This window comes from Chinchilla lanigera, unplaced genomic scaffold (genome assembly GCF_000276665.1).
Source record: "Chinchilla lanigera isolate Chin_1 unplaced genomic scaffold, ChiLan1.0 scaffold00012, whole genome shotgun sequence".
Taxonomy (NCBI): Eukaryota; Metazoa; Chordata; class Mammalia; order Rodentia; family Chinchillidae; genus Chinchilla; species Chinchilla lanigera.
The window spans coordinates 3,253,054-3,277,799 of NW_004955413.1; the positions used below are offsets into that span (position 1 = coordinate 3,253,054).

A 24,746-nucleotide genomic window follows, 5' to 3' on the forward strand; every position below is an offset into this window, starting at 1 on the left:
TTTAGTTTTGTCTTAGGCATCTATGTCACAGCTACTGGTATGTAGTTCTGTACAAGAGTTTGTCCATACCATTCCTATCTCCTAGGACATCCAGAAACTCTTCCCACCTAAACATATGCACCACCTTCCCACATAAACATAACCCTCACATACATCCCTTTCTGACCCACTCTGGCCACTTGGGCACTCTGGACTCTGAACAGAATATGAGTGCCCCATAGCAGGAGCAGAGAGAAGATGTCACTATTTCAGTGGGACACTCTTGACAGTGTGAGGAAGCACTGACAGTAATTGTGCCAGGATGCCAGGATCAAAGGTCAGGCTCCTTAAGAGCTTCATCCCTTTGATCCAGTTGTTTTTCAGAATCTCTTATTGAGTGCTATGGGCCAGGATCACTGTAGGTGCTGAGGTTATAAAAACGCACACAAAGAGAACCCACAGTTTTGTGGGGCAAATCAACATGAAAAGGGGTGGTTGTAAAGAACAGTATCTACTGAGAAGCCTTGCAGGGAGGTGATGTATAAGCAGGGTCCTCTGGATAAGGGAAGCCAGGGAAGGAGGGCACTTATTGTAGGGAGGAATCAGGGAACTTGTCAGAGAGGTGAGCACTCAGGTAGTGTGTTCGTAGATTGAAGTCCCTCACCACTGCAGGACCAGTGAGGCTGAGCAAGGAGGTGCTGAGGACTCACAGTTTGTCTTAAGGTTATGGAGGAGAACATACATTTCTCTAGCTGAAAAGTGATCCAATTTAGTTCAGCTCTAGAAAGTTCATTCCATTGCAGTGTGCAGTAGAAATGATGTGGAGGTTGAGAGAGGACACAGTAACTTCTGGGAAACCAAGAAGAGGCCATGGGTGTGATCCAGGCCAGAGACAGTGTGGGCTACAGAGGAAAGACCAGTGGGTTTTCAGAACTAGGCAGAGGCAAAATCAACTGAAGTTAAAGATTCATTTGATATGGGGGTTAGGGAAGAGAGAGAATGCAAACATGATCTCCAGTGCTGTCTTTTCCCAAGGAAAAAAGTACAGGAGGCCAAAGAGGGAGCAGGGTTGGGAAGATGGTGACTTCAGCATTGGGTACACACTGCCCATGAGTGGCCTGCCAAGCTGCCAAGTGGAGAGGTCAGGGGAATGGCCAGGGGACCTCGGGGATGGAGTGTGGGGTGAAGACCTGTGCTGAGGCTGTCTGTAAGCAGGGAGAAAGAGACTGTGAACTCCTAGCCACAGGGGAGACAGCAGGGAGTGAGAGGGTAAGACGAGGGCAGAGGCAGGATGAGACTGTGAGGGGTGCTGTCCTCACCTATGGAGAGGTAACTGTGTCCAGCAGCTCAGGGGTCGAGGAAGGAAAGGGTGCAGCGCATCTGTCAGGTTTGATGTGAGGCATTCCATGGCTTCTTGGAGAGCTGCTCCCAAGGGACCTGAGCTGGTGGTGGGGGTAGAAGACAGTGCTGCCTATTTGCAAGTGCAGGTCAGGAATGAGGTACCCTTTGCTTCCAAGTGGCTGGGACCACGTGGCTGCACTTAGAGGACAACTATTTCTTTTTCTTTTTTGTTTTTAAGATTAACAACACTAGAACATTGTATACTCCCTTCAGAAAGGAAATCTGAAGGGAGAGACAGGTTGAAGATATGGTTGGAGAGAGACAGGCTGGGACCCAAGGAAGAGGAGGAGAAGGAGAAGACAGCTTGTGAACAAGGGCGAGGATTGTTAGAATGGGTGATGAGATTGGCTGCCACTCAGAGAAAGCTGGGGCTCTGTTCAGGGTGACCCCACGTGATGGTGACCCAGGGCATGCTGCTGCTGTGTAGTTATTATCCCAACGGGATTATTAGTAGTACCCAGCAAGGACTTCTTGACCAATGTGCACAGTAGCCGATATTGTGGCACCTGGTTTTTGCAAAAAGAGCTCTATTGAAGGCCAACTCACAAGGAGACAGGAAGCTCAAGTTTGTGTCTCCCTCCCTGGGTTGGCAGTGAGAGAATTTAAGTGGCACAGGTTAAAAAAGCAGTTGAGGACCGCTGTGTTGTACCTGAAAGCTTTGGCAGAATAGTCCACGCACATTTGACACCTTCGGACACATTACAGTGAGAGAAGTCCGGGTCTCTCCACTCTTCTTACCCTGCTCCTTCATGGAGCTGTTGAGAGGGCTGCTTCTTACCCAGGTCTTATCCCAGAGGTCCTGTGTTGGGTCTTCAGATTCTGCTCACCAAAGACATTTGGTACCATCAGGTTCTCAAAATTATCTTGGGTCACGTCCCAGAGTTCTATGTCTGCATCCTGAAAAGAGCAGCTTGCACTACAGTTTTTAGGATCTGGGAAGTTGCTGTTTTATGGCTCAATTTCATTCTCTTTTGAAAGTGTACTGGTTTGAATGACCAAGTTTCTGATCACTTTAATGGCAGACATTTAAGCCAATTGTAGGTAGGATAGAAAGTTGAGAGAATTCCCACCTGAGAAAAGAACTCAGGTATTACTTTTTTCCCATGCAATATGATATTAGAAATATAATGATATCCAACAAGGTGGTGTTATCCAGTAAATTACTGTATCTTGATATCATAGAATATTATATAGCCAACAACATTTTGTTTAGATACAATTTTAATGTGATAGGAAGTTGCTTCAGTTGTAATATTAAATGAAATAAGAAAGCCACAGAATGATGTATATTAAACCATCTCAACTTTGCAATGCATAGAAAACCTTTGCATGTGATATTTAAAAAGCTGCACATAAATATTCCATTATATTACTTGTAGGAGCTGATAGAAACCTTTATAAATTGTTATATTTTTAAATTTTTATTTAAGATGTTAATATTACTTTTATAATAAGGAAAGATGATCTCTCTAGGAAAATGTATTTATAGGGAAAATTATTTGAACATAGGAAAGAGTTTATGAAGATACAGTCTCATTTGGCCTCCTCAGAAAACCACTCTACAGCATTCCCAGTGTCTGAGTTCCTGGGATGCTGCCTCTGCACATGGCCTGGTGCTCGAGAACATACCTAGTTTTGGTACCAGATATGCCTGGGTTTGAATCTCAGCTTTGCTTCTTTGAGACCTATAGTCAGGCCATGGGGAGACCCCAGGCAAAATCTCTTCCCTGGGCTTAGTTTCTTCACTAATTAAAAGGGAATTCATACTCCTCATCTCTTCTTTACAATGCTGACCCCAGAAAACTCTGAAAAGTCAGTCATTTCTTAAGGTTATAGAAAATTCATTTCATTGCAAGATCTGACCTGAATTGACATAATCTTTAGGACACTAAAATGAATATTTAAATTTCTGCATCATGAATATTAATGCATTCAATCATGAGACACTATCCCAGACTCCTAGGAGGGAATTAGGGAAGATACTTAGCTTCTGGGAAGAGATTGGAAACTGTAGGAGCTACCTCATAGGGTTCTCTGTTTATGGTAGAATAAATCAGATTTGCGATTGTAGAATTCTTAGCACCATCCTGGCACTCAGGGATTGTCACTGTGTTTGTTTTGTGTTGTTTTGTTTCATTTTTGAGACAGGGTCTTACTATGCATTTCAGGCTGGCCTTGAACTCACTATACAGCCAGGGCTGGCCTTGAGCTCACAACAATCCTCCTGCCTCAGCCTCTCAAGTAATGGGATCACAGGCGTGTGCCACCATGCCTGGCAGTGATCATGATTATTAATGCTATAATTATTCTTGAGCCTTCAATTACAGTGAGTGATTGCTGCTTATCCTCTCTCTTCTGTTCCTTTTGGGGATGTTTGAGAAGAATATATCCAGGCCCTTTCTCCTTCCAGATTTCTGGCTTTCTGGAAACTTAATCGCAGGGAATAGTGCAAGTTAACAGGGCCCCTGGATATTTGAAAAGTTAATTGAAGAATACATCTTACTTCCTTGGTGAAGTCTTTAGTTGCAAAGCCTAAACATTCAGGATGGAACTATAATACATTTACAGGATAGTTGCACTACACTTACAGGTGTGCTTTTAAGATCAAACTAGTTCAGTATATAATTTTTTTAATTGAAGTGTAGTTAGACATTGCTTTTAGTAGAAATTCACAATAGGAAGATTTTAATTGCAAACTAGGATCTTTAAAATATTATTCAATTCAAAAAGTGATTTGCATTCAACTTTTTCAGAAGCAAAATTAGGTACAAACTGAGCTCCACCTGCAAAGCTATAATAATTCCTTCTTCCTCTCCTTGGAGGAGTCCATGCACCATAAATTCTGTTAGCATGGCACTAGCCAACTACATTACGAATGTCACCAAGGAGAATTAAAATGTATCATGTTAAAGGATCAAAAGTTCTACATTTTGAATCAATGCCAATAAGAAAAGGAATTTCCACACTCTTTGGTTTGACCACAGACAGCAGCCACCCCTTCCCCACCAGCCATGTGATGCAGTGCTCCTGGCTGGAGGTTGCAGCTGCCGTCGTAGTTCCGTGGCCCCACCACCTTCTCAGGCAGAGGTTTAGAGGCACAGTTCTCAGGTCCTAAAGCAACTGTTTGGCAGTTTCCACAATAAATCAAGCTAACCTCACTGTTTCAGCTGGACACCTGGACACTCACCACAGATCCTTTGCAGTAAACAAAAACAGAGCTCCCTGACAAAGATAGTGCTAGCATTTTACCCAATGCCATTGACAGAAGAACTAGTCTGATAGGCAGAAATGCCTGCTCGCTAAAAGGGCTCTAGCCTCCTTCCACCTGTTGGCCCAACCCAGTGTCAGGGCAGATGCTTGCACATCTTTGGTTTCCAACCTGTCCTTCATTATTAGCTCCAAAACACAGGAGTCCTTGCCAAGCCCAGCAGCATAATTAGAGCTTCTGAAGTCAGGCCCCCCAATTACATTAGTTCACTTGTCTCATTAGCCCTCGTGCATCATCCAAACCCACCATCATATGTGTTTTCTTTCATTGTTATTGCCATTTTCTTAATACAGGTATTGTCGAGTAGGAGTGCTTTCAATACTCGCCTTTGCTTAACTTGTTTGATCTCCAGAATACAATAAATCTGCAGGCTAAATAGAGCCAAGAGTGGGAGCAGGGGAGGGAAAGTAGTAGGTGAGGCAGGGGGGCTTCTCTCTAGTTAGAACTAGAGGGAAATGGGCACAGAATGTGAGCCAATGGCAGACCTTGCTCATCCCCCTGGACAGGACATGTATTCTTGCAGCCAGCACCAGTCCAGCTTTGGAAATAATTTGTTTGTGTGAACTGCTGCATCACATGCTGTAAGAATAGGGAAAGTATGGTCTGCATTTTGGAAGACATGGGAAGTCCACTTCCTGGGTGACTACAGACTTGTGTTTTGTCCCAAATTCTAGGACTTTGATAGTAGAGATCAGTGTCTTTTAGGAAGGGTGTAGGCTCAGGAGTCAGGAAGCAGGGTCTCTGGTTGTGGTTGGACCTCTAGCTGCGACAACTTTCAGTCCTTCACTCACCTACACTATGCCCTGGCTTTCTCAGCTTTAAAATAACAATGTCCTCTCTCTTTGCAATTTTCTTAATTCTACCTCTCTTAAAAAGCCAGAGAAGAGGGAAGTAATTTTCAACTGCAATCCTCAGTCTGTAGTAGGTGCTCAAGCTGTCATCCTTTCTTCTTCAAGAGAGTTGACTGTGCATCCCAGGTGTGTCACTGTCACATACTGAGACCTGTGTGTCCTCTTGAGTGTCTGGGTCCTCAGATTTGCTCCATCTTCTCTGCTCTCCTGCTTATCCCCAGGGAATCCCGGGGAGTCTAAACCCTTTAAGGACCACCATGCTTCCAAGGGAGAGGAATCACAAGAGTCCCCAGGCTCCTTTGGCCACTTTGAAGCTGTCTTCACCCCTTGTAGTTAAGCCCCTCCAAAGCTGTTGAGGCCCACTTTCCTCTGACTTTTGGGAACCCACAGTATAGTGTGAGGATGTGTTCAACATTGCTGTGAAGCCCACAAACTCAATCACCAAAAAAAAGTATCAGAAGGGGTGGGGGGGTCTCTTTGCACCCACAAAGGGAATGTTGGAAGTTGTGTTGGAAAAACCTCTTGGGCCTTTATTTACCACAGTGGGTAGCCACCCGAGGAGGGGGAGCCTGGTGGGAAAGGAAGACAATAGAATGCTGTGTTGCGTGCTATAAAAGCATGCTCTAAGCAAGTAATGTGGCAAGCTCAGTCAGGGCACTGCTCAATTAGCCCCACTGCTTCAAGGAGGGTCTCCTTGCAGCTGTTGGCAGCAGGCAGCAGGCAGCAGGCAAGTGGGAGCACAGGCGGCAGTTCTGGGGCACAGGGAGGCGACTGCAGGAATCCTGAGAGGGTGCTACCAGGAGGAAAAGCAGAGCGCTCCTGTCCCTGATGCTACCTCTGCTTCTTGGACAGGGAGCCTCAGAGGGAGTTGGGGTGTTGTTCTGGGAAGAGGCGGTGTGGGGAGACATGGAAGAGGTGACCCAGAAAGTGAGCTCACATGGCTCATGCAGAGTGACCAACATATGGAATGTGTTATCCGGAAGGGTTACAGGCTGAGCAGCTCCTAGGATTTTCAGGGGGAGGGCGGGGGAGGGGAGCCTTCCAAAACTCAAGGAGCTTTCTAAACAAAAGGAATTCGAGAAAGGCTGGAGAAATAATGAGAAATGCAAACTTGACCCAGAGTTTCTTTCTATCTCTCGGGCTTCTTTGCTGTCTGGCCTTATAAGTTTCCTGTTCTGGGACCCAGCAAGGCCACTGTTGCTGAGGGCCTTGTCAGAGGGGGCAGCACTAGCAGCTTGGGGGCTGACAGGGGTCCAGGAATCAGTTTGCTCCTGTGCTAGGAAGACCCCAGCCTGGCTTTAGACTGAGTACAGGCCAACTGCTGGAACTGGAAGGATCTCAGGGCAGTTCTTTCTGGCTTCTGCTCTGCATGCAGGAGGAAACTGACGCCTGCCCCGGGTTGGAAGAAGACTTGCCCGAGTGCTCGCTGTGGGTCTGTGGGTCAGCAGGAGGAGACCCTGCTCTCCCAACCCATGAGTTTTCTCCACTTCTCAGCATCCCCCTCCCAACACACTGCACAACGCACACAACACAGACACACAGACCTACACACAGACACAAAAACACACATGCATGTCCACACACACCCACACACACACACCACAGAGTGACATATCATCACACAGACATACAACACACACATGCACACATTTTTAGACACAAACACATCCACACACAGACTTACATGCCACATACATGCACAGGCATCACAGACATCATACACACATGCTGATAGGCACCACACACACACATAGACACACACCGCACACACACAAATGATGCCTATTTCCCAGCAGCACATGTACTGCTTTGAGTATCCTCCTCTTTCCAGCATCTGATGACAGTGCCACTGGGGATGACCCCCAGACATTCTTGGGACAAGGACACAGGTCATGCGCCATCATGACCTATTTCATGGGCCACTATAGCACTGCCAGGAAGCTCTTTGAAACTTAGTGCCCATGTTTCATGCTTCCCCATGATGCCGGGTTCATGGCCCCTGCATGTCAAGGGCACCGGCCTGCCTACTCCCTGATGGGTGGGGGAGATGGGGCTAGTGCAGGATTTAACAAGCTTGGGGCAATGGTGTGTTGGGGGGGTCCTAACTCTAATCTCTCTCTGGAGCTGCAGTAGCAGAGGCTGTGGGGCAACACTCTCTCCTATCCTTCCTTTTCTTACTGTGGGACTCTGGCTCAGCTGAAATTACCTCTTTCTATAAGATCCCCTTCCTATGCCTCCCTTTCTCCTCTCTCTTCCTCTGTCTGTCTGTCTGCCTCCCTGTCTGTCTCTCACACACATGCACATACACACTCATGCACACACACGCACTGAGCACACACATGCACACATACCCTGGAGTCTTGGTGAGCAGAGGGTGACTCTCACCTCTGCTCTGTCTCATTACATTCAGGACCATGAGTCACAGAACCTGACCCCCATACCAGCCGCCGGCAACTGACAGCAAGGGACTTCATGTCTTTCGTGATCTGGCTCCAAGTACTGGTACATGCACCAGGAATGACTCTGGACATTCATGTTAGGTCCATCCTCCAGGAATTTCATTTGGGCTGTCTGAGCAAATGTGATGAAATATTGTCATTGCCACTGAAAGACAAATGACACTTCTATGCCTTAGTAATTTTCCTGGCTGTGGGTATTTGCTTATCGTTTACTCTGTAACAAACCACCCCAAAGCTTATTAGCTTGGAGCAATAGCTATTTTATCATTTCTCTTGATTGTATGGGTCAGAAATTTGGGTGGAATTGGACTGGGTGATTCTTCTATGCCATGTGGCCTTGACAGAGGTCACCTTGTTGAATTTGGCTGGCAGATGGGCTGATCTAGGTCATCCAGGTCAACTTCACTTGAAGGACTAGGTCTCTGCCAGGGATGACTAAAAGGCTGGACTCAGCTGACCTGCCCAAGAGACCCTCTCTAACATGGTGGCCTCTGCTCCCTTAGACTATCCACACGGCAAGGCCAAAGATGCATGGCCTTTTATCACCTACCCCTGGAAATCGCATAATGATGTTTCTGCTATTGTTCATCAAACCAGGCACAAGCCCATCTCCATATGAGGAGAGGGGACATAGACAACTTTGCTCCATGGAAGAAGTATCAGAAGTTAGTAGCCATACTTCAAACTAACAATTATGCATGTACACAGTATCTGGTCCAAATATATTTTTTGGCTAGACTTTCTTATAAAGAATTTACCCAAGCTGGGCATGATGGTGCATACCTGTTATCCCAGCAGTCTGGGAGGCAGAGGCTGAAAGATTACAAGTTCAAGCCTAGCCTGGACAATTTAGCAACTTAGTGAGACTCTTTCTCAAGGAAAAAAAGGGCTAAAGATATAGCTCAGCGTGAAGGCCCTGGGCTCAATCCCTAGTCCTGGAAGTAATAGTAATGATTTACCCACTTTTGTTGTCTGATAAATTAAGAGAGTCCCTGCTTATGTTGAAGCCCCCTCTGTCAACCGCCAGGGGTATCTCGTGAGGCCAGTGTTTCACAACTGCCCTGTGATACCTTCTTCAGTCTGCACAGCAGCCATCTGGACAGGGCATACCCCAGTCATCCTGGCAGCTGGGCGGAAATGAGGGAAACCTTTAGAAAACTGGCATTTTCTATTATCATGAAGGATGGTCTTCAGAGTGTTGAGGAACAGGGAGGTCACAGGGATGCCAAGCCATCAGTCAGAGGGCAGTCATCTGGAGTAATGGCAAGCAGGAAGGAAAACACACAGACTCCCAAACATCTATGGAGTGCCTAGATGGTGCTCTCCAGACACTTGTGAAAGGAGGGAGAGGATTCTGCCTCCATGGGGCAGACTACCATGGCCCCAGCCCAGCCCTCTTACAGTATAGTCCTGAACATCCCAGGAGGGCACACTCATGTGACCCCCGTGCCTCCTCCACCATGGGCAGATTTCCCCCCTTGTGTTTTTATAAGTACTGCCCTGTGTGTGGCTCTGCTTGAATAGCATAGGGTACTGGAGACCTGGTTCTAGTTCTACATATTCCATTACTTCCTCTTTCCTTTCAGCAAGTCCATACTCTTCCCGTTATACAAGAATCTTAGTAGATTTCAATGCTAGCTTTTGGCTTCAGGGTTTCAGAGGGGCACAGAGAAACAGGGAAGACTGGACAATGAGACTGATAATAGGGATCATTGGTTCTGAGGAACTGGCTCAGGATTTGCATAAAGTAATTGAGGCACAAGGTATTCCAGCTAGCGCAAACCTTTGAAATTCTTTAGTATAGAATTCTAAGCCTAGGGTCTATGGGCTGCTGGGTGGGGCTTTAGGAGGTCTGCAAAGTATTGTTAATCATTTTCACAAAAATTTTCCTTTATGTGCACATGCATATTTTTAGCAGAAATTCTTTAGCTTTGATCACATTCTGAAGTGGGTCAATGACCAAGAACAATTAAGGCCACTGCAGAAAGGCATATAATTCTTAGTCAGAGGTGACAAGGTCTTCCCAGATGGTATTTAGAAGAGTGGGTCTTCTTTATTTTGGTTGTCACCAGGACAAGGGGTGGGCAGGCTGGAGCATCAGTAGGTAAGGACCCGAGTCATGGGTGGGATATCTTGCCACAAATACAAGGAGCACCCCTGTTGTAACTGAGCCCCCAAAATAAGCACTGATTCCCCTACAGCCACAAACTAGTGAATGGCAGAGCTGACTTCACTAATAAATTAAGCAGGTGGTTAAACAAAAGTCTACATTATTTTTGTTTTTTTCATCAACCACAAATATGCTATAATCTATAAGATCAAGGAGTCAGAAATCTGTCTTACCTTCAAAAATTGGCCACTTTTAAAAAACGAACCTGTAGGTTCTTAGTCTTCTTTACCATCACATAAGAAAGGAGGAAAAGCGTATTTTTAAACTAAATATGAGTTTGCTAGCCACGTGTTGAGTTATGTGGTCCAGCAGCCAAAAATGGGTGATGCCAGCATCTCAGCAGGTCTGTCTTCAATCTCTTTCTCTAAAAAAGGGAAAGAAGCATTGATATTGACGTGGTACTCGCTGCCTGGATTGCTGCACCAAAGTGACAGGTGCCTTGGACTTGGAATGAATTGGGAGGTATTAAGCAATATTGGCTAAAAGTTAGGGCCCTGGGTGTCACACAGACAAGGGCTTGAATCCTGACTGTGCCTCCCAGTTTCCTCAGCTGCAAAGTGAGGATAATAATCATAACTGGGAGGATTAATTGAGATAATCCAGGTAAAATGTTCTGCAAAGCCTAGCATATGCTGAGGCTCAGGGAAGGTTAGCCATTAGTTATTCCAAGCGATTATTATGACTGTGTCTGTGATTAAAGACAGCTCTGGATTCAGAGGGTTCGTGCCAAAATTGCTTTCAGAGGACGAGCTCTGGATTGGTCTTACATCTTGCCCTGCTGTCCGGAAAAATCACTAGACTGTTTGGGATCGGAGTCATCATGTTTACTAAGTGCCTGCCACACACTCCAGTTTGGAGGGAAGATTAATTTTTTTCTGTGTGCACATCCTAGTACCCTTACATGAGTGGGTGAGAACAGGTTCAGCAAATCATCAATGACTTCCCTGTGCCTCAGTTTCCCTACTTGTAAAAATGCTCAAGTAAGTGATGCTGGCTGCAGTGTGCAGAGGGAGCAACACTGTGTGGAGTGAGACAGCTATGGCCCCGCACCCTTCAGACAGTGAGGACTCTGGGAGCTGCAGGACACTCACACAAAAGCCATCCACCGACAGTGCCCCCATGAGCCAGTACCTCACCCTTGCACAGTAAGCTGAAGGGGAGGCCCGATCCCCAACCCCAAAGGAGGGAGCTGCCATCTGGTCCCACTCCCCACAGCCAAGTCTTCTTGGGGCCAAACGAGGGTAGTCCATTGCCTCTGTGGTAAATCCACAGAAAGGTTTGGGCATTGCCAAGCCAGTTGTGGTCTCGGTTGGGAAGAGGCCCCCAGAGTGTGAAGTAAATGGAAGTCACGCTTTAGGGTTTCCCTAAGTTTGCAACTCCAGCAAAGCCAGTTTCTTTATTCTGTCATTCTGAGCTTCATTCTTGGCTGGATACACAGGATAGATATCTCTAACACCATCACCATTCTACCTCCTTGTAATTTTTATTTTATTATAATTCTTAAAATCAGGAGCCCCTACCTTGCAACAGTACGACTGCGTTGTGGGGCATTTTGCAGGCAAAGTGCTTGACATATAAGCCCAACCTGAACATGAGGCATATATTTAAAGCAAAAAGGTTGATTGAAGAAGTTAATCTCTGAAGCTGAAGTCATTCTTCAGTGCCCCTTGTATCCCCAGCTGTCTATACTTGAAGCAGCCTCCCTTTGTGTGTTTGTAAAATGGAGTTAACCCAGGTGCAGAAAAAAATCCCCAAATGAAAATGTTTCATTAAATACCTGACTATAATCCATCCATCCTCATCATGGTGGATACCAGGGATGTGTGTAGCATGTGTACACACATGCCTGTGTGCATGCACATGTATGTATTTATATGTGAAGTAGCATACACATGTAAATGCCCCAAACAGCTAAAACAGAATTTACTAGATTAATGCCATTATGACCAGGCACTGGCTGACTTACTTTCTCTGATGTGCTTTCCTTGTCCACCTCAGGCCATGAAATGGGAGCTAGTGGTGTACTCGGGATAAAATAAACCTGCATTTCCTGGGGCTCCAGTCAGCACACCAATCTCCATTCTGATCTCTCTGCCAAGATGGGGTGAAGCCAAAGGGATCCTTGGCCTGGGAGTAAGCGTCCCACCTTCCTCCACGGAGCTATGGGTGCACATTGTTTTGACATGTGCCATGCCTTCCGTCTCTCACCACCTTGGGGCCAGAGGAGGGTGTTCTTTGAACAATGTGAAATCGCTTTCCCTGCAGCTGTGCAGAGCAAGCTCCCAGCTTTCTACCTTCATCTCAGTGCATTCAGGTTTCTGGAAGGATACAAGTTCCTCTATGCAGGGCCCCCTAGTCATTTTAGGGCCTCCAGAAAGCATCCATTCAGTACTTTCTGAGAGAGCTGACCCAGCCTTCTGAGGGTCTCTATTTCATTTTGTTTCATCCTGGAAGGTACCACCTCTGTTGACCGAGTATCCCTTTCTGCTGGGAAACCAGCTTCTCATGAACCTTGAGGGCCTTGTCCTTTTCCAGATCTTGGAGCCGGGTTAACCATGTCATTCTGAACCCAGTGTTTTAAGCGTTAGGTTTTAACAAGAGGAAGCAGTCTACTTAGAGATTTTAAAGAACAGAATAGGAAGCTACTTTCCTGGCTCTGCTCCCACTATTGTAGATCTGCCAGAATTCAGGGATCATCAAATGAGTTCTCCCTAAATACAGGCAGAGCATGTGGTTCTTCCTTGTCTACATCATGGATCACTTTGGGTTCTCCATGAATTCAGAGCATGTTCATCTGCATTTTTGGCAACAGTTGCCAGCCTGCTATCTGATTATGCCTCTGTGCTGTGCCCTCTCAATTTATGTCCTGCTTCATAAGATGAGGAGTGTGAGCTGGATGTAGTGGCACACACCTGTAATTACAGAACCCTGGGAGGGTGAGGCAGGAGAATTGTAAGTTCAAGCCCAACCTGGGCAACTTGGAGAGACTCTGTCTCAAATTAGAAAGAAAAAACCTGTAGACATAGCTCAGTGCAAAGGCCCTGGGTTCAATCCCTAGTACTACGTACACACACACACACACACACACACACACAGAAGAGAGAAGGAGGTGGGGAAGGAGAAGGGAAGAGGAAGGGGGAGCAGAGAGGGCATGTCAGTGTTCTTCTTTACCCTGGAGCTGTCCTAAATTGAGTGGGCGAATGCAGAACTAGAGGGGATGACAAGAGGCACAGTGGCGACCCACACAGCCCCATCGCTGTGTGTTCACTTCTCACTTACTCCTTGTTGCAGTTCCAAACGGCTCCCTCCCTTCTTCCTTTTTCGAGCACTTCCCACTCTTGTTGGTTTTGGATTCATCTCAGCCCCAGTGGGTTGACCTGCGTGTTTCCAGTTTGAATCTAATCCTGCGATTTCCAGGTTGACAACTCCCACGGGGACTGGAGCTAATTGGTCTGTTCTCACTGGGGTCTGCACCGCCTTCCCTTTGGGCGTCATCTGTGTGTTTTAACTAATTTGCCATTTTCCCCCTCTCCTGCTTCCAGATCATTAATAAAGAGATTAACCAAAACCAGACTACCCTCCGGTGGAGATTCCCCCAGGCTTTTTCTCTCCCACCTCCCAGTCTTGCCGTGGGTCTGAACATCTTCATGTGGCCCCAACGACCAATTTTGAGGCCTCACGATCTGTGACCTGAGCAAAGCCAATGTGAATTAATATTGCAGTTCAGATTTGGGGAACAAGCTCAGCTGGTCTTTTATATGGCCTATGTTTAATGTTTTCCCACATTCCTTTCCCTTTTGTCATTCTACTTTAAATCTATGGCTTTCCTGCCTCTCTCCCTTTCCTCTCCCTGAGCAAGATACGAGGGTTATCTGGCAGGATGTAGTCGTTGGAGCCCTCAACATTAGTCAGAGACCATGTCGCAGCCACAGGACATCTCTGGAGAATTAGCTGGACAGTGTCCTTTCCAATTTCCAATCCTAGCCAGAGAGTATATTCACCTTCAGATCAGTGCGCCTGTACAAGAAACAATGACATCTCTTGAATTTGCATTAAACATTTGCTAAATTAAAAATTGCTTTCACATTTGATTCCATGACTCCTCTCTGAGGAAAGGTAAAACCGAGCCTTTCTGCCTCCTTTAAAAGTCACCATGTTTTTATGGCTGGCTGCTCACCCAGATCATGAGAGGCTATGTCCAGTGTTCTGTCCCCTATGATGCAGCTGTCTGCAGGGACACGTGACCTCAGAGGGCACTGGATCCAGGGGCGTGGGAGTCAGGTGAATTTCACTTACTCTCATAAGCAGAGCTTTCCTAAGGAAGCTTCGGAGGAGGACCAGAAGTGATGGCCCCCAGAGCTCTAGAAACTGTGAGTAGGTCCACGGCTTCTTGGGGAGGTGCTCATGGCAGCCATCCTGGCTCCAAGCTTGTAACTCAAGCTTCCCCTGGAAATAAATGCTCTAGGTGATTGAGAGCAGGGAAGACAGAGGCAGCAGAGTGTAACCATTAAGAACATGGTCCTTAGCATGACTGTACTCAAATCCTGGTTCTACTTACTAGCCAGTTATTTAGTCTCTTTGTGCCTCAGTTTCCCTGTCTGTAATGGGATATGTAAAAATACCTTCCTCAGTGAGGTTGTTACCAGAATCAAAGGTTTCACGCACATCAGTGTACGGACTGTAGCATTTTTACCCATGATGCTTTCACTCCAACAGGCTAACAGTTTACGCTATATGTATGAAGGAAGAGGGGCCTAGAGGGCTATGGTCAGGAGTAGCTGGTCCAATGCAGGGAAACTGTCCCGGAGAGGTGAACTGGAACCCGAAGGATGCAGCCCCATCTCTGTGACAGGACAGACTCAGGTTACCATGGGCTCAGCTCCTGTACCGCTCTCCAGCCCAGCTTCCCTTTCCATCTCAGCCGCTTTCTTGGATACCCAAAAACCCTCTGTGTGTATTGTAAACTGAGCCAAAAGAAGGAATCAGAAACTGCTCTCTTTTGAGTATTTTGAGAGATGGTGAAACCTTGTAGGAATGTTGCTCCAGGGACTGAGAAAACACCATATGTGGGAAAGCATTTTTAAGTGGGGAAAATAGCATGTGCACGTTGGTCGGGATCTGGGAAAACTCCGAGCCGGGGAAGTGGGCACTGGGGAGAGTGTAGGAAGGGGGTTTTACTGAGGTCTTTAACAGGTCTTTTTCTAATTATAGCCAAGAAGAGCCTGGGGACCATGGCCTGCTTTAGAGCCAGGGCCTGTATTTTCTTTGGGAAAAGAAGGCAGAGTTGATTGGCTTCCAAAACCAGGCTTGGCAGAAGCTCATGCAGCTCTCAAGCCAGTGAGCAGTGCCCCGGGTGGTGGGTCTTGGTTGTCACAGGGGCCCATTCAGTGAACAGACATTGAAAGTCTACCACCTGTCTAGTCCTGTGCTGGGTATCAGGGATGTGTAGCTGAAAAGGACATGGTCCCCATCCCTGAAGAGGAGACCTGTGGGTAATAACAGCAGCAATTGCTTACACTAGGGCCCCACGAAGGGCTGTGAGCTCTGGCACAGAAAGTCACTGCACTGCCTTAGCTGGGTCCAGCTGACACCACCTCCCTGTGCACATGCCCGTGCGGGAAATCATCCTGGGGAGTTCCACCTGAGGAGACCGGCAGGAAAGGAAGAATAGTAAGAAACACCACTTCATGTTTCCCCGCATGCTTTCGTACTGTTCACCTTCTCTGTGCTTCCTATTCCCAGCCCTCTGACCCTCTTTGCTTCTCCCACCACCAGTGTGGCTGATCTGAGATCCAAGCTCGTGAGAGCATTTGGGAGAAAGCCGTGTGGCCAGGATGCTGGGGCCGACTGCTGTGAGCCAGATGGAGAGGAAGGAATTCTCCAGATGCGTGGTCCTTGTGTGTGCGTGCCGCAAGAACAGGCGTGCAGCCCCTCTGATCGCCACAGAAACTTTAGGTTCATGTTCGTCTCACATTTCTATAGCCCTGGCTATGCACTGGTCCTGTCCTAAGTGCCTTCACACAGAGTTAATTATGCACAGGCCACAAGATATTTGCTGAACCTAGGGCCCAAGCGTCTCCTATCACTTTCTGCCATTAATTAACAATCCAACTTTACCACAAGTCTCTATTTCCTAGTCTGTAAAAATGAAGAGGTTGTCACCAGCTTCAAATGTGTGTGTTTTGGCTACGTTTTTGGGTTTGCTTTCTATGAAAAAAGCTAGAAGCTCCCTGGAAGCCTGCTGGGTTTCAAAGCAGGTTTATGTATGTGATTCACTCCCATTCCTGACTTCAGATTATCATGGCAGGCTGTTTGGACTTAATGATACAAGACAGTATAGATGCAGAAATAGGCCAAGCCCGCACCAACCTGCATAATACTGGGGGAGATGCAATACTTTCTAAGAGCCATTTGGAGAACAGGCTGAGAGAAGACAGAGGAGGCATAGGGTCTTGGGGAGCTTCACAGGAGAGTCAGCTCATGGGCCTGGCCCTGAAGAATGGGATCAATGTCAACATGAAAGATCACAGAAGGGGGCTCATGGAAGGCACAGCACACGTGTGTGAGTGGTCCTAGAGCTCACTCAGGTAGCAGTATCGTGAATGGGGGTGGACCGTGGAGCATGTAACACCGATCAGTATCATGAAAGTGGAAGGCCAGGGCCAGAGTGCAAAGAATGCCTCTCACTTCCTTGTGTGGCTCCTCACCTTCAAGCTGCAGCTGCAGTTTGGGTTTTTCTCATCTATGAAGTTGTTATATTGAGATCTGGAATGTCCCCAAAAACACATGTGTCAAAAAGGCTTTGTGCCCACGTGGCTCTGCTGGCAGTCACAGAATCCTTAAGAGGTGAGGTCCAGGGTGGCATCTTCAGGTCACTGGGAGCCACCTCTGAAAGAGTTTGTGGGAGGTTGGTCTCTTCTTTTTTGTTTTTCTCCACTGTGTTCTTCTACCATGTTCTTCTGCCATGTTCTTCTACCATGTTCTTCTACCATGATGTGCTGCCATAGCTCCAAAGCAACAAAGTCAATCAGTCATAAACTGAAATCTCTAAGACCATGATCCAAAATATCCCTTTTCTTTTTATAAATTGAGCCCTCAAGCATTTGTTACAGTATTGGAAAGATGACCACCACAAAAAGGAAGGCATTAGATTGTAAATGGCTTTTCTACTCAGAGCCCTCAGTTCCATATTCAGTCTACCACCTACAAAGACTCTTCCTTTTCCATCCTGCACCCTCCAGCACCATCGATCATTCTCTCTGGACTCACCCTTGTGAGTACCTTACTGACCCACCTGTCACATCAATTCCTACACCAACAGGGACCCTTGACAAACCACCCCTGGCTGGTTTTTCTGTGATCAGGTATCTTGTGTATTCTTACCGCACAATGGCTGGGCTTTGGGGAGATTTTATAAATTGTTTTTCGATAGACTGTTAGTCGCTTTATTTTATTTTAGCTGTATTCTTTTTGGTGGTTGGTGGGTGACTTTAGTTGCCTTTCTACCTTACTTTTTATGTTCAAGTTTCCTCTTGCTGGGCCTGCAAGATTAAAGAAAATGTCGTTTCTGTGCAGACTGGGGGAGGAGGAGATTAACTATCCTGTGGGAACCACTTTTCTGGGATAATTTTCTCTAGGGATGGGTGGCCATACTGGACTCCATAGCTTTGACCTTGAAGGAGTCAGCTGTCCAGAGAGTGGTTCCCCAGGGAAGGAATATGGTCCCCTTATCACAGAGACAGGCCAGAAGCCAGGAAGCAGAAGTCCCAGCATAGTCCCTGCAATCTTGTTGCCTTTGGGGACAAGAGATCCAGCAGAACTTCAGAGGAGACAGGGAAAGAGGCTACATCTGTGAGACTGCAGGGCAGGCTCAGATATGGTATTGGGAAGCAGGGCTGCTTTTCTATTTCTCTTGTCAACTTTGTTTATTTCCTATCTGTTTTCCCTCTGGGTTTAGTAAAGTCTTTCTGAAAATACCAAAGGTGAGCCAAGGGAAGCATTTTTATTTTCCATGTTTAGGCAGAACTCAAAAGAGGAAATGATGAGCCTCTGGGAGCCAATGAGGTGGCAGCAATGATAATTAAGAATGAACAACTCAGGGAGTGGTATGAACCAGGCTGCAGTTTGGGATCACCAGCTCAGCCACCCTTCTCCGCCTCAGCGTCTCCTTCCTGTGCTAACCCTCAGAAAATCTGGGCTGTGCTCCAGGGCAGGGGAGACCAGCAGCGAAGGTGTCTGGAGATCAGCTTTGTAAGTCCACAAGGATTCAACAGCAGCCATGTGTTGAAGTTCCACTATGGCAACAGAATGAGTGCTGATGGATTCGAGTGCCACTTAAACAAGGAGATAGTCGAATTAGAAATAGAACCACTAAAAGAAACGTTTTGTAATGGAAACTTTAAAAAATCCAGAGGGGAAGAAACGAACCCACAATGCCTCTTGTTATTTAACACGTTAAGTTGGGCTGGGGTTGTTGTCTCTCCATCCTCTGCAGGTAGTGGCACTCCCTGCAAAGCTGCTGTTTGGAGAATAGGGTCTCAGGGGGTGATCAGATCAGCTAGGCAGCATGGTGATGCATGTCTGTCTGAGAGCTTGGTGTAGCACCCTGAGACTCGGGCTGCCTCCCAGCATGGGGAGTGGCCCTACATGTTCATTTTCAGCAGCAAGAGAACAGACTCTACCGGGTTTAGTACCAGTCTAGGGACAGCTGATGCAGATCCTACCTCAGTGTGTTCCTCTGAAAGACTCTGGGCTGGGTTGGGGGCAATAGAATTTTTTGCTTGAGGCAGTTTGAATGCTCTGCTGCTGATAAAGGAATGTAACTACGCACTTATATTCCTCAGGTTTAGAGACTTCATAGTTGGCTAAGATGGAGTGGATTGGTCTTTCCAGCCTCAAGAAGTGGTTAAAGTGTCAGGACATCATCTGCACACCCTCAAAGGCTGCTGGATAAGGCAGACGTCGAGTACAAGCACAGTTGGTGCTGTCTGTCTAGGAAAGATAGCAGATTCATAAGAGCTGGGTGTGTCCTCCAGTATGTCCCAGGGCTGGAGGACATAAATAACCTCCTCTGCACGTGCACAGAGGAGCCTATTGCCTACCTGGGATGTGGTAGACACTCTCTTTCACCATCTCAGGCCATTCTGAGCCTCAGGTGCCAGTGCCAGCAATGCAGGACCTCAGCTGCCACAGCCTGCTGTTAATGCCTGTGTTTCCTTTTCAGATCTTACAGGTGAACAAGGTGATGTCCATCTTGTTTTATGTGATATTTCTCGCTTATCTCCGTGGCATCCAAGGTAACAACATGGATCAAAGGAGTTTGCCAGAAGACTCGCTCAATTCCCTGATAATTAAGCTGATCCAGGCAGATATTTTGAAAAACAAGCTCTCCAAGCAGATGGTGGACGTTAAGGAAAATTACCAGAGCACCCTGCCGAAAGCAGAGGCTCCCCAGGGGCCGGAGCAGGGGGAACCCACCAGATCCGAATTCCAGCCAATGATTGCAACGGACACAGAACTGCTAAGGCAACAGAGACGCTACAACTCCCCCCGGGTCCTGCTGAGCCACAGCACCCCTCTGGAGCCCCCTCCCTTATACCTCATGGAGGATTATGTGGGCAATCCTGTGGCAGCCAACAGAACGTCACGGAGGAAACGGTACGCAGAGCATAAGAGTCACCGAGGGGAGTACTCGGTGTGTGACAGTGAGAGTCTGTGGGTGACGGACAAGTCATCCGCCATAGACATTCGGGGACACCAGGTCACAGTGTTGGGGGAGATCAAAACCGGCAACTCTCCTGTCAAACAATATTTTTATGAAACAAGATGTAAAGAAGCCAGGCCGGTCAAAAACGGTTGCAGGGGGATTGATGACAAACACTGGAACTCTCAGTGCAAAACGTCCCAGACCTATGTCCGAGCACTGACTTCAGAAAACAACAAACTTGTAGGCTGGCGCTGGATCCGCATAGACACCTCCTGTGTGTGTGCCTTGTCGAGAAAAATCGGAAGAACATGAATTGGCATCTCTCCCCGCATATAAATTATTACTTTAAATTATATGATATGCATGTAGCATATAAATGTTTATATTGTTTTTATATATTATGAGTTGACCTTTATTTATTAAACTTCAGCAACCCTACAGTATATAAGCTTTTTTCTCAATAAAATCAGTGTGCTTGCCTCTCCTCGGGCCTCTGCCATCTGTTAACCTTGTTTTGTTATCTGGCTCTCAAGAGCCAACCTGTAAAGTCTGTGTACACCAGTATTTTGAATTCAGTATTGTCAAGGCCATGACTGTCATCTTAGTAAACTTGTTAAAATCAGATGATGTCAGAGTTGTGTATAAACACAGTTATGTCCCCTTTCTGGTATATTCCGTGTTAATTTAGCTAATTATGTTATGGCTTCCATCAAAAATCATAGCCACAGCTTTGAGCTGGACATTTCATCCTGACCAGCAAACGTGCAATCAGGTCCTCACTTGACCTCTGCTCTTGGTCATGCCAATTAGAATCAAGATTTACAGCAGTGACAAGAAGCCTGGTGGTGGGGCTGGGGATTTAGCTCAGCAGCACAGCTCCTGCCTGGCAAGCACAAGGTCATGAGTTCAATTCCCGGTACCAGAAAAAAAAAAAAAGAAGAAGCCTGGTGATTGTAGTTTAGTTTTGGAAATTTCTTGTCAGCACACTTGCTGTTTGGGTGTTAAATGCTGGATCTCTCTCTCTTTCTTTCTCTCCCTCTCTCTCTCTCTGTCTCTCTCTCCCCTATGCTCCACACCCCCTTTGCTTTGGTTTTGCTTTTGGTAAACAGCTTTCTCCCTTTTAGAAACATAGGAAAAACTTATCCAGGTATTCATAACCATAATTTCCTTTTTGCATCCTTGCTCTTTCGTTTTTTACTTTATGGAGCAAGGGATCAAACTGTAACAGAATCATTATATGGCTACCCAGAAGCAAACAGAAATGGCTCATAAATAATCTCTACACAGAAAATAAATTTACTCATGAGGGGCCCTCTTGGCCTGTGGCTCCCTGCTGGTCTGGTAGCCCCTCCTCCAGCCACCAGAGCAGTAGGAAGTCAGACCTGGCTTTAAATTCCAGCTCTTCCCCTGGGACCTTGTCCAGCTTTTGAAGGCTCTGGGAGCCTGGGTTTCTTGGGTCCTGACCAGATGGGAGGACCAATGTAAATTTTCTAGCATGGAACAGGCATCTGACAGTTCCTTGCCCCTTTTTTCCCCTTCCCCTGGATCTTTTCCTGAGTATTGTGATCCACTTTGGTACCATTGTTGGTTAATTCTTCAACCCGAGATGTAAAAGATCCTAAAGGAAGGAACCTTTCTGCTGCCCATTATGGAGCTCACAACTGCCAAGGGGTCACTGCAATGATAACCTCTCCTGTCCAGGAAGGACTGAAGAGGACAGAGAGTGGTATCTCCCCAAGGAGCTGGGAAGCAGCTCATCCTCTTGGAGCTGGAGAAGGAGATCTCTCATCTCCCATCTGTCAGAGATGCACAGCATCCACCCACCCACCGTTGGAGCTGCTATCACTACCCTGAAACCCTACTCCTGGTCTGACATGGATTGCCCTGCCTTTAGTTAAGGTCTGTGTGTGTTTTCTTTCCCCGAAACCTCCCATAACCAATACAGAACATGGGTTGGTTCATTGTGTGACATGAACAGTTGAAACAGACAAAACAAAGAATCATAGCTTTGGTGCTCAGTATACTGTACTCCATTCTGGTTTCCTGGTATGCAGGAGCAGGCAATGAGAGCCAGTCCATCATGTCCCCTTTAGGTGTCAAGCTCTTTCAAACATTGCCACCATTATTTGTTGCAAATTCTTTGATAGAGACATTTGTCAGCAAGACCAAAACCAAACTAAGGTTTATAAGTGAGGAGACTGAGGCTTGTGGGTCTAACTTGACCTTGATCATTTAGCAAAGAATTGACAGAGTGGAGATTTAAATCCATATTTAGGTGATGACATAGTCACTGTCCTTTATTACACCTACCTCTCTCCTTTCTGCCTGGCAGCGTCGCATGTTGAGGGAACCATGCCATCCTAGAGAAATGAAAAGCATAGCTCTCTACAGTGTTTTCTAGCTACTGTGTTGCTGGGCCTACAGCAAGGACAGCTGGTAGGATAATGGGAGTCTGATGACTAACAAAACCCAGTTCTCAGGAGCTCACCACTGGGAAGTGACCAGGGAACCTTTCCCTGGATTTCGAGTGACAGTGTAGCACCCCACAGGCTGAAGAATTGAGGGCACCTGTAGAGCTGGGGTCTAATGTTTAACCAGTGCTGCAGAAGCACAGCAAGTAATCTCTGGATGCAAAGAGCTATAGTCTTGGTTGACATGGATTCTAGAAAGCTGGGGATGACCTATTAAAGAACATGTGTGTCTGTGTGTGCTTTATGGTTCATTGAGTTTATGTAATCATCTAATTCACCCATCATAAGGCTTTTCTTTCTGTCCTCAGGGGCTGGAGTTGAGAGTCCCTGGGTTCTCTTCTGGAACTTCTGTTTTGCTTGCCCAGAGGGCCTGAGTGACTGGGAGTTGGGCTTGGGTGACAGAAGCCCCAGATCCCATCCTTTGAAAGTAAAGCCTTCAACAGGTGGGCTGAGTCCTAGGCCCTGCCTTCAAAAAGGATTCTACCAGCAGGTCCAGAGCAAGGGTAAAACTGCCTGCTTTGGAGCAAGTGCAGCTCAGAGGAGACAGTGATCTGGGGATGAGATGAAAACGTTCCAGAAGGAGCTCCAAGCTGTCTGACAGCTCAGCCTCTTCCACTCTGGGTGGTATGGCAACTGCGCATTATCCAGCCACTGTGCAGTATCTGTACTGGCAAAAAACAGCTCAAGTGCTGCCAGAGTCAGCATGTCAGCCTTCTCAAGGTGCAAGAGAAGCCTGTCTCCATGTAGTGTATTCTCCAGCCATTGTAATAGGCTGAAAAATCAACCCATCCCTTAGGATGGAGGGCCTTGGAGGCCCACTGTCTGGATCCTGAAAATGTCCACACTCTACATATCCTCATTCCACACCCTTTTATATATGCTTATTCCCTGCATGTCCTACAGAGGTATTAGAGTGTGAAGAACTTAACAGGACAGGAGAAAATAGAGCCTGGCCCAGCTGTGCTGCCAAAAGCTGTCTGACCTTGGAAGCCTCCATCACCCTCAGTGGAACATCATGAGATTCTTCTGCAGAAAGGGGGAACATCTGGGTCTTAGTAGATGACTAGGAGAGAAGTGTTATGAGCCATTGGAGGGGCTTCTTTCTGCATTCTTATCACTAAGATCCCAAACCCCCTTTCCAATTGCGAACTTGAAGGAGTGACTCTTTGTGCCTTTGCTTACTTGTCCATAACGTGGGGATGATGCCTGATTCATAAGTTAGTTTTGAGATGCAATGAAACCATCTATTTCTTAAAACACAGAAGGCTCCCTGAGTGCTACTGATGGTGATAGTGATGATTAGCTTTTGGTAAGGTTTGCATGAGCCTCATTCTGGAATTCTGATGGAGATTTCCAAGCTCTGTGGTAGAGGATTTGTCCTAATCAAAGTATATCTACCACTCATCCCACAGAAGTTGGATCTTAAAGTCCATTTCCTTTCTATGGAACTCTAAAAAAGCCACTGGCCCAGTCTTACTAACAGACCTTTAATACTTCTCCACTGATACATCAAGAAAGACAGCTCTAAACTGTTTCATACAGTGAAACTCAATATTTTGTAGCAATTCTGCATATATGCTTTCCTGAAGGGGTGTGTGTGTGTGTGTGTGTGTGTGTGTGTCCTAGTTATTTTTCTCTTGGTGCTGAGACAAAATACCAAAAGCTCAAAATTAATGAAGTAAAGATTTATTTAGCTCACAGTCTGTAGAAGTTTCAGTTCATAACACGCTGCCTCCAAGGCAAGGCATTCTGGTATAGGGGCAACAGTCATGGTGGTGCAAGACAGCCAAAGCAGCAAGAGCAAAATTGGCCAAAGGGAGGAGCAAGCTTCCTTTCCTCCCTATGTTATATGCAGGCGACCCACCCCAGGGCAGGTGCAGCACTTACACCACCAATCCCAGCACCAGAGAATGAGCCAGTCACAAACTCTAGATTCAGCCTCCTCTGAAAAGCCCACCCCCATGACCACATGAGGCTTTGGGAAACATCCAGACACAACCATGACAGTGTGTGTTGTTTTTGTAACAATATTGTTCTCTGTCTCTCTCTCTCTCTCTCTGCCTCCCTCCCTTCCACCCTCCCACCCTCTCTCTCCATTGATATTAATATTCTAGGACTTGACATTTTGAAGATTTTTTTCCATTGTCCCCTTTCCTCTTGCAAGTCCATGTGTGTCTGTGTGTGCTTTATGGTTCATTGAGTTTATGTAAAATTCTCCATTGAGCTCAGAGAGACCATCTGCATTTATTTTATCACCTTTGAACATGTGTTCAGGAATGAAGTCTGTGCAGTGGGTTTATGGCTACCTGGAGACTTGTCTGGTTTACCAGGAAGATGCATCCTCCAGCCTTCAAACCATGATGGCTCTGGGTGTGCAAAGCCTGTGCTAGGTCCTCCATCAGGCTTGGCTTCACCCCACCAGCTGCAATTCTGTTCTGTCA

General features: G+C 46.6%; 1 protein-coding gene across 1 annotated transcript in view; it reads left to right on the forward strand.

Annotated features, from left to right (window-relative positions):
- Ntf3 (neurotrophin 3) overlaps window positions 1-20,318 on the forward strand; it is a 65,703-nt gene extending 45,385 nt beyond the window's left edge. Inside the window, exon 2 of the mRNA XM_005378750.2 lies at window positions 19,352-20,318. Coding sequence (XP_005378807.1) covers window positions 19,352-20,146 — 795 coding nt within the window. The 3' untranslated portion in view covers window positions 20,147-20,318. The remainder of the gene's footprint in view (window positions 1-19,351) is intronic.
- The last annotated feature ends 4,428 nt before the right edge of the window (window positions 20,319-24,746 follow it).